Source organism: Folsomia candida, unplaced genomic scaffold (assembly GCF_002217175.1).
Source record: "Folsomia candida strain VU population unplaced genomic scaffold, ASM221717v1 Fcan01_Sc001, whole genome shotgun sequence".
Taxonomy (NCBI): domain Eukaryota; kingdom Metazoa; phylum Arthropoda; class Collembola; order Entomobryomorpha; family Isotomidae; genus Folsomia; species Folsomia candida.
In genome coordinates, this window is record NW_019091193.1 from 10,483,808 (window position 1) to 10,494,230 (window position 10,423).

At 35.0% G+C, this 10,423-nt stretch overlaps 1 protein-coding gene across 2 annotated transcripts; it reads right to left on the reverse strand.

Annotated features, from left to right (window-relative positions):
* Positions 1-184: 184 nt before the first annotated feature.
* On the reverse strand, positions 185-5,890 carry LOC110847117 (zinc finger protein 808). Of its 2 annotated transcripts, none has more exons than XM_022093977.2 (17): positions 5,727-5,890; positions 5,404-5,538; positions 5,244-5,327; positions 4,732-5,174; positions 4,564-4,650; positions 4,100-4,489; positions 3,932-4,021; positions 3,806-3,865; positions 3,561-3,693; positions 3,352-3,437; positions 3,072-3,268; positions 2,962-2,991; positions 2,710-2,841; positions 2,546-2,575; positions 2,124-2,472; positions 695-2,030; positions 185-596 (listed from the first exon to the last, which is right to left on the reverse strand). In XM_022093977.2, the coding sequence occupies exons 2-16, from the start codon at positions 5,423-5,425 to the stop codon at positions 1,605-1,607; spliced, it is 2,559 nt and encodes an 852-aa protein (XP_021949669.1). In that variant the 5' UTR covers positions 5,426-5,538; positions 5,727-5,890; the 3' UTR covers positions 185-596; positions 695-1,604. The 2 variants fall into 2 exon arrangements, with proteins under 2 accessions (XP_021949669.1, XP_035712926.1); XM_035857033.1 differs by having other exon boundaries at positions 5,662-5,890.
* Positions 5,891-10,423: the final 4,533 nt, after the last annotated feature.

Genomic DNA, 10,423 nt, shown 5'->3' on the forward strand with positions numbered 1-10,423 from the left:
TTGAAAGCACTCTGATGACTTCAAATAAGATACTGAAATGGCGAAATAACGACGAGGAAAGCTTTCTTAAATGCTGAGTTTTGCCAACTAACGCCAAAAACAGACTCAAGTTTGCAAAAAGAATTTATAATGCACCATAAATGTCTATAAAATATTTGTACGTTGTACATATGCGCTGACCCAATCCAGTAAATACATCGATTTATTTACAAAGTGATTACTTAATCAAGTTTCATCTTTTGAGCTTTTCACAAGTATGTATTGTAGAATCATAATGCCAGCTATGCACAGGGTGGTAAAAATAAGTAAAAGTAGGATACATAGTGTGAAATCTTTTTGAAAGCAAATTTCTTGTTTGCAATGTGTTGAATTTTTGTAAGGCACGTCGACTCCGTTGTTCATGACCAGAGATGTTACGGAAGTATCTTTTTCCTGGTTGTGAGTTGACGATTCCTCAAATTTGACATTTTTCACAGCATTATCAGTGTTTGGACATGTTGTAGGGTTGTAGACGCTCGTAGAAATAGTAGAAATCTCAAGTAATGGGATATCCGATATACGATCTTGATTTCTCCTCGTATTCACAGGCTGCTCAACTACGTTTTAATATTATCCATAAATAATGTTCTTGCTCCAGACGACATAATAAAATTTTGTCATCAATTGTGAAAATGGAAATATAATTTAAACTTACTGTCATAGGATTGTAGTTTCGATGATAATCGTTGCATCTTATCATAAGATTCTTATGTTGTATTAGGTATATATGCACATATATCAACACAAATAAAATATTCCAAAATTTTTATTACTCACTACAGAAGCCATTATTATTATTACAAGACAAAATGACCTCAACTAATTAAACGATTACACATTATTGCATTTCAGAGTTGTTATCAAACATGTATAAAATATTGCCATTTATCGTCGCGTACTGTTTTCTTACATATTTAGCAGAATAGATAATAAGTGGTTGGTTGTATAAGTAGTAGTTGAATCACAGAGTTTGTATAATATCTTTTTTCCAAAGGGCTGAAGTTAGACAGCATAATAAGAATGTATTTATGTAAGTGTAGTTATACAGTAAAAAGTAATAAAATACAACGTCTTACAAATATTAATTTACATAAATAAATAAATTGTAAGTCAAAAAATAACAAGTACATACATATGATGAAATGCAACTATATATACATAAATGCAAATAAAGTACATATTCATATTGTATGTATTGCTTTATAGCATTAAAAAAGTTGACAAGACACCCAGGTTTTGGTGGTTTGGCAAATCATGGTCTATTTCCGCTGAATATAGATACCAAACCTCAATAAAGTTATATGACTCATTAACTAATTTTCTACGCTTACCATAAAGTCCAACCATTATATTCTTACAAAAATGCACTGCCTGCACAAGGCGGCATGTAATGGAAATATATAATTCGTCAAAAATTGAAGACTTTTCACGAGATTAATAAATGTATATTGACTAGAAAAGTAAATCTTCCATAAATCTCGATAAACCTTTAAAGCATTGTTTGTGGCATGCATGTTAATTAATGATATATACAGTATGTTAATAATTGGAACTAATTCAATAGACTAATTTACTATAAGTTGATCAATGTGGCCATCAGTTTCAAATGACATTTCGATTGTTCCAATGTCGTCATTTGTTTCAAGTTCTGTGCAAACTTCTTTATCATCCATGTCGGAAGCATATCGAGTAAAGATGATAGTTTCAGGATCATCAGCATGAGTAAAACTACCGAGCATTATTCCAGGTTCGCACTTATCTTCATTACTGTTTATCGAGTCTTCTATCTCACAGTCGTTGTACAGAACCACAACCTTGGACGACTCGCCCACAAGTAAGTTATCTTCTGCCAATTCTATTTCGTTCTGTTGAGAAATAGAATTGCCCTCGCTCACCAGAATTCCAACTTCGCCCAGATCCTGCTGCATTACATTTGTGGTTTCTGCCCGCTTACAAGAATGAATCTTCAAATGATGTTTGGTCTTGAAAATCTAGATACCATTAACACATTGTTAGAGGTACCCTCATTATACATGCATAATAGAGGTTCTTAAGTTTACTATTTCATTATGGCATAAATGTACCTTTTGACAAGTGGGGCATGTAATGTTGGACAACATTTCCGGATGAAAAGTTGCTTGATGCTTCCTTAACCTGACTGGCCATGAGAAATTCTTGCCACATTTGGAGCATGAATAGACTTTTCTTGAGTGTGACATCATGTGATCTTTGAGTTTATCCTTCCGATAAAATTCTCGCTCACATCCTGAATGCTTGTAAGGACATTTATATTTCTTTCGGTTATCGTGCATCAGCTTGTGGCGTGTGAGTTTATCCCGTCGATTGAACGCCTGGTTACACGTGTCACAATGAAACGGCTTTATGTCACTGTGGATAACCAAGTGGGACTTCAAGTAGTTCTCGGTCTTAAACCTTAATATGAACATTCAAATTCAGGTATGAACTAAAAGTTTAAGCAATTAATTATCGTGATTTACGAAATTACATTTTCTGGCAGAGCTCGCACTTGAATTTCCTTAAAAAATATATACTTCATTAAATCAATGATCAATGAAAGATATCTTGTCTTTGTTAGTTTTCAGTATTTCAGGTCGAAGTTATTACTGTACAATAAATATGTATAAATTAATCTGCGATTACTGAACTTACTCCACTGTTCCATGAATTCTAAGGTGTCGGCGTAAATATCTTTCACAAACAAAGGTTAGCTGGCACTGGGAACATGGGTAATTGTGGGAGCTTGATAATAGGTGATGCGTCAAGCTTTCAGAAGATGAATATCTAAAAATTAAATATTTTCAAGGGAAATTTAATACTCATTATTTTCCGTAAGTGCTTTGTATTGCTAAACAAATTGAGACTTCGAATAATTTACATAATATGAAATAATAAGGACCATACCTGCTATTACATTTCGTGCATCGAAATTGCCTATTATACCACAAGTTATGTAGAAATTGTAAGAGGTAAGTTTAATATTATTATCATAACTTGACTTTTATGAAACATACTTTGGTGGGGCAGTCGAAACTTTGTTGACATGCAGTCTGTGAGATGGTTGATGGGCCCCAAGGTCATACAAATTGTTAAATTTTTTGGGACAATTCTGGCATTGATACATTTGATCTTCGTGAGTTTTCATATGGGAAATTAGACCCTCAACCTCCAGAAACGTGGCCATGCAATCTTTGTGAATACACTTGAATAGCTAAAAAAAGATGTATATATACTACATTAATTTTAGTAATACACAAAAATGATAGATTTCTGTTATGCTGTTTAAAATCTTACCTTTTCATTTTTATGAGCATGAGATAAATGGGTTTTGAGCTTATGATAATTCTCAAAGTGTTGATCATCGCAATATTGGCAAACATCTAAAATAAAATTGAGAAATCAATTATCTGCACTATTAAAAAATACATATGCCCGTTTTCTAACAAGTCTGAAATATAATTAATTATATTATATGGACTTCTATATTTATAATTTACACATACAGACATTGTTGACAATGTATTCAACATTTTCCACGGTTTTAGGCTCTCCATTGTCAACGGGAATTGGCTCGCCATCTTTTAATTTAACGGAGATTTGCTCCTTAGGAAGAGTATATTTGACTTTAGGCCAAACCTATGAGTATGACACATAATAGGCAGAATTAGTTACTACAATCTTGTTGTACAAATATATTTGATGTCGATTTTTTTAATTAATCTATACAATTTATGGTCGAAATATGCACCTTGTGTGTCTGCATATGCTTCTTGACGTTTGACTTTTGAGTGAATCCTCGGCCGCAGACCTAGTTTATAAAAAGTAGTCCAAATGAGTTTCAAGAAACCACAAAATGCTACACAATAAATATTACCAAACAATGAAATGGTTTTTCTCCTGTGTGACTACGGATGTGTTGATGCAGGTTAAATAGTTTCTTGAATGGTTTTCCACAGTATTCACACTATGATTCAAACATAAATAAAAACGCAATTATAATATTTAATGGCAATAACTTGCCCAACTTGATTTAAAATCTTACTTTGCGTTTGGATTCAGCTGGTTCAGGTGTTTGTTTCTGAGTCACAAGTGAAATTTTCCCCGACGGGGTTCGTTTCACATTTAGGGAAGAAGAGGGTTTGGGTTTTGGCTTGCTTGGACGTTGATGAGTGTTTTCACGATTTGAAAGATCAACAATTTTTTCCTTTCGCATTCTCAAAACACCAGTTTCTTCGGACTTATGTATTTCTTCCCCAGGTTCAGTCTCGGAACTATTAAATATGGTATCCTTTTTCAAGTGAAAGAAATTCATAGAGTTCCCATGATCCTCGTTCATATCATAGTGATGATCCGGAATATTTTTTTCAGAAAGGGGTTCTTTAACATTTGACGGTATAAGTGATGCAGTCAAGAAAAATCCTTGCGAGTTCATCTATAGTTAAAGTACGTACATAATAAATAAATAATACTACTAATAATAAAAATAATAATCTGTGTGTAGCCTACGGAATTTGCAGAGTCTGTGGAAGCTGATATGTGGTAGCGTTCTCCAGCAATGAGAGCTGCTAACTCGGTTTCTGGGATATGCAGTACCTGAGGCGACAAAAACAAACATTGAAGTATATATATAGAATAAGTTCATCCAGAATGTATATCGTATTTTATACAACTCACTGTTTGGGAGTTGGAACTAGATATTAGTTGTCCCAATTGAGAGTTTTGATCAACAGGAATGGTTAAAGACATTGTATCATCCGTCAGAACAATGGACTGTAGCATCGAGTTTGGTGGCATCATCCCATCGTCCGAGGTACCAGGCCCATTCTCATCTTGAGATATAGTCAACACACCGTTATGACCAGCGTCAACAAACTGTCGTCCATTCACTTTCATTCCATCAGAGATCATTTCTCCACCATCCGTCATGTAATTGCTAGTCGACAGATTGTAATCGTCCTTAGAGGATTCAGTTTTGATCGAGACATTCGTTAACGAAGACAAGGAAGTAACACACTCCCGTTTATGTTTATGCAACATAAAAACTGACAACGATCCAAACGCCGTTTTACAACGCCCGCATTGAAAAATGTCGCCTTCATCTTCAAATACAAATGTCCCTGTAATGACATTTTTTTAATTAATTCAGCAATTTATTTATATTTACATAAATTCGTCAGTTACATTACCAGGCTCGGAACCGGAAGTTGTAACCAATGATCCCGTGTCCAACAAAGCCAGCGACTGGAAGTTAACAGCCTGCCCTCCCAAGCCTTGTCACAAATTATACACAAATTACTTGAAACCAAAATTCATCAACTTGTAGATTCCTACTCCTGCCTGCCTTACCGACTTCAAACATGTGGGACATTTTACACAATTTCAATTGTCGACAATATTTGTGAGATTCGTCAGCTCAAAGCGCAAATCATGGCTAATTTTGTTGGACACAATCAATCAACCTAGTTGATAAATACAGCCGCTCTGAAAAATAACAGAATACAATAATTACTAGTAATTTGCTTCACAATTTGACAATTTTGTGTGCCTAAAATTTGAAATGCAATATATAATTAATTTCAGGTTTTGATTAATTAATATCGGCACCTTTCAAGCAAAACAGAAGTCACAAAAACAAATTTATAAATTAATAGGCAGGGTAAAACTGTTACTTTTTATCCACAAGAGGAACGTTGCTGGCTTGCGGTGCTCCGGATAATTCAATTGTTACAAATTTTACAAAATAGTTTGTAAAATGAATTTTCACTATTTGCTACTACATTACCTCCGACAAGGTAACGACAAACATTGTTGTAAACAAACTCCAAACAACTGTTCGACATTTCCCACCGGGCCAGCCACCGTCTCCTCCAAACTTGGTCGCAAGGTGGCGCCATTCTTCCTGAAAACAACCATCCCCCAACTAACGTAAAATAATCTCAACTTCTAATATTCGTTGGATTTGGGAGTTGTTAGTCTCACAAGTTCACAACAGAATTTTGTTTAGCAATTTCACGTTATGTAAGAAGTTTTGATTTGAGTGTTAAAAAAGCAATTGTCATATTTTTAAAAAATAGTTAAACGGCATTTTCAGCAGGAGAGGATCGATTCAACATTAAATAACGTCAAGCTTACTTGTCTCAAATATATGAACATATCTCGACTGCAAGTAAATAGCCAACGAAATGAAATACCCTTCCTTTTTCAACCTCGCATGATATTGGTTATGATATATTTTCCTCCAAAAACTTGGAATTATGTGTAATGCAATGCATCGCGATGTCGTCATGTTCGAATAGTGGAATAGACTAATTTAGCATTTATCACGCTGTTATTCTCCAACGTCTAAAGTATAGTTCGGGTAGAATCCAAGCAGTAATTCTATCGATCTCATGAGTTATTTAGTGGAAAATAAGGGAGTAATTATCTCTTCCTAAATAATCGAGGTCCCCATGTCTTTAATATGTAATTAAATATTCAGTGGGTTTTGGCTTTGATGAGACATTATAATTATGTAGCGAATTTCAGTTATGTGAATTAGGAAGAGATTAGAAGAGTTGGCTTATGTCGGTTTGCTGTAAGTAGGAATATCGGTACATTTGTTACATATGACGCCGTGCATTTATAAATGCTACTAAATATATTACGAACTTCATCATGGTCATCATCTCGACCTATGTGAAAACTAATATTCTGCTTGACTAACTTGGTTCTTTAAAACACTTTTCCTTTCTTAGCATTTTAAGCTGAAATTAGTAATGCTCGAAAATTTATAGTTGGAACAATTCAATAAGACTTTGAATTATGTAGGAGGCCTGGACTGAAAACTTAAACCTAAGAGAAAAACATTAGCAGAGATTATAATTGTACAAGTGGTTGTGGTAGAATGTATTTAGTACAACGAAATTCCGATCTTGCTGTGTTGATTTTGTTGATTCTGTTGAGTGGTGGTGACGGATGAGACAATAATATCTAATCGAATCACTTAAGATGTCTCATCATCGTCATCACATGTAATGGACCATCAACACATCAAGATGAATCGAATACTCACCACACTACATACATACCCATTGTTTAGTTTTTGGTAAAAAAGTCAAGCTCACAACAATTATAACCACATCTGAGAATGTAGCGCATGAGATAAAGTTCCGTTCCTCTGCTTGGAGGATATTAGTCAAGAATTTAGATGGAGGAGAAGAAGAGACACAGACAAGTCTGAGGCACAGGACGTGGTGATATCATATCTCGTGTGGCTGATGATATGCCGTTCTTAGCTCATCGTTATTCCATTTCCTCATTATCGCCAACCAGCATTTCGATGCCACAGACTTGTACATCAACTTATCGAGAATTTCACATATGTATGTACAGAACATTAGTATATCACACGCATATAATATAAGCAGCTAACGACGGTTCGTCAGAGTAGAGTTAGTGGACACTATAAATTCATCGTCTTGGTCTTATCAATCATGCAGGACATCAGTTTTCCTCAGTAGATGACCAAACCGGATGGCAACTACTGCTTAATTAGATAATAATAATATGTGATGAATGTTTTATTCAAATTGTTCGGGTGAGTATTAGTCACTGGATTAAGGATAAATTTATTACAAATTATGATGATGATCATCATCCCTCTGATTTTATACTTATGCATCAACTGGGTTAACGAAAAAACGAGTGTTTGTTATTATGCTACCAATTATGAATGTATACAACATTTTCGTTCTTCATAGTTGGAGAAGACATTTAATGATTTCGACACCGACACTTTTCCCAAGACCTTCACCAAAAATGTTGAGATATCCTTGAGATATTGGGCGTACTCACGACAACTTCTTATTTCGCATCGCAACTCATTTAGCAAACTTGCGAAGATCAAAATATTTCTGTCGTGAGGGGATTAGCAAAATATGACTTCGCAAAACTCTCTTATCTCGCAAATCTACTGAAAAACACCTATTTTGGTATTGTTTCCATGGATTTCTGTAATTTCTCTTGCAGAATTACTTTGCGAAATAATTTTGCGAAATAAGGACATAAGGCTCGATTGCTGGGTAAATTTGCGAACAAAAATCCCATGGTTTTCCAGCAAAGTTTTTGCGAAATCTCGCATATCTCGCAAAACTTCGCAAGTTATGTTGCTATGCTCAATTTGCGAGATATGCGAGATATGCGAAGGTTGACGTGAGTACGCTCATTGCATGGTAAAACATTAGCAAGATTTTCATAATCGCACAATGGAAATTCTGGTGAAGAAAACCGTGCGGACTGCGCATAAGCGGTGTAAGTGGTCAGATCACAAATTTGTGGAATTCCCTTGAAGGGGATGATACCATCAACCTGATGAAAATCTTGGTTGTCCAATGCACAGCGAGGATGGGAATGACTGAGCTGTATATTCTCACTCATTTTATTCATCATCATTATCGTCAAAATCGGAACAAGGCATGCATGCAACTGTTTTTAGGTATGTTCATATTCCGTTCGTTAAGGTATGTATATCCATATGTGCATTTACGCCCTGTTGTAACAACAAAGCAATCTTTTCCTTTTCCTTAGATTATTAAAACTTTCCTTAACTCATTTGTGGTAATTTTGCAATGTTAGATTTATCTCCAGAATTGAAAACCACAAAACTTTACACGTTATAAGGACATGTACGTATTTACATGTTTAATCCTGATATCTACGCCGGATATTCTGCGAAACTTACATGCATAAAGCATTTGATGAAGAATAATTATCCATTAAATTAAAGTATTCTACTACCACATTAATAACACTATCAAATACTTCTTCGTTTCATTATCAAATATTCAAAAATAGCATGAGATCATTATTAAGTCATTACAACAATGTAGAAATAAATCGTAATAATAAGTAGCAGAATACACAAGTACGATTGATAAGGTTTGTGTAATCAACAACTCTCAAGAAATAATAATTCCTTGCTTATCTTCCTTACAAATCAAAGACAAACCAAGGTCAAAATATTTTATAACTGCATAGAATGACTTACATACAGGGATGGGCAATCCCAACACTTTCGATGGATTACGGATTACAGATTAATTAATTTAAAAATTATCATGGGATTACGGGATTGGGATTACTTCGTCCTTGAAATAATGTGGATTACTTGTTGGATTACTGGGATAAATTAATGACGTGGATTACGGATTACGGATTACAGTAATCAGATTACGGATTATTATCTGGATTCCAAAAATATGTTAATGGGTCAAAAGAAGCGAAATCCCGTTATGGAAAAATGTTGTCCGCCGGTCTGTATCCACGATAACTTTAGAACTGTTTCGAATTTCAACATGCGGCTTTCGCCAACGGGTTTCTAATTTTTGAGGTACGGATGAGCTCGAAAATCGGAATTGTAGGTCATAAGGTCACGGCGCCACAGTGATGACGCCACGGGTCAAACGTGTGCAATTTTTTTTGTTTTGGCCGTTTTAGACGTAGTTTCGGGCGACGATTACAAAAATCTTAATAGTTTTGACGTGACATGACCGAGTGACCGTGTCGATGACGCCAAAGTCGAAAATGTCGAATTTTTGTCTTGATAGGTTTAGACGTAGTTTTGGGCGGGGATTTCAAAAATAAAATCTAGACATAGTTTTGACATGCCATGACAGCGTGACCGTCTCACTCCACCCCTTTGCTACATTTTATTTGCAACGGTTTATTTTGGATAGCGTCACACTAATATTTCATGATGATGATTAGTTCAAAAAACGAGAGCTTTAAATGATTCATCTGACAGTCGGTTTCTTAGGGCAGACAAAAATATGTTGTAGTAAATAAACCCCTCTTAATTGTCCCAAAATTCTCTAAACTTTGCACCTCTGCTTAAGAATCCAGAAGGTAGTTTAAGCACTCATGTTCAGCAAGTGACTCAGACTCTGGAGAAGTTGCAAGATGGAGCTGTAATGCCGTTTACAGGAGCAAAGTAATCCAACAAAGTAACCCATAATCTGATTACATTTTCCAATCTCGTAAACTTGGGATTACGGATTACACATGATTTCCAGACCTGGTTAGGATTACGGACTATGGATTACTTTAAAATGTGAATTTTTCGTGGATTACTGGATTACGGATTACATTCAATGTAATCTGATTACTTAATCTGATTAAAGTAATCCTGGGATTGCCCATCCCTGCTTACATACGTGAATATACATCGTGTGTGAAACCATTAAATTCCAGCTTATTTAGAGCTACACATTATTCATTACCGATGCCTTTTCCTCACTTTGTGGTAAATCGTATTTATTTTGCATCCATCATTTCATCAGACGGACAAAGACGGAACAAATTTGAGACAATTTTGACAGTTGTTGCAGGT

Bases quoted from the DNA above. Each gene is read 5' to 3' on its own strand.
- LOC110847117 (XM_022093977.2), bottom strand. From the start codon at position 5,425: ATGTCCCACATGTTTGAAGTCG. The intron at 3,269-3,351 runs GTAAGATTTTAA...ATCTTTTTTTAG, and splicing joins ATGCTCATAAAAATGAAAAG to CTATTCAAGTGTATTCACAA. The intron at 2,842-2,961 runs GTATGGTCCTTA...TTTAATTTTTAG, and splicing joins TGCACGAAATGTAATAGCAG to ATATTCATCTTCTGAAAGCT.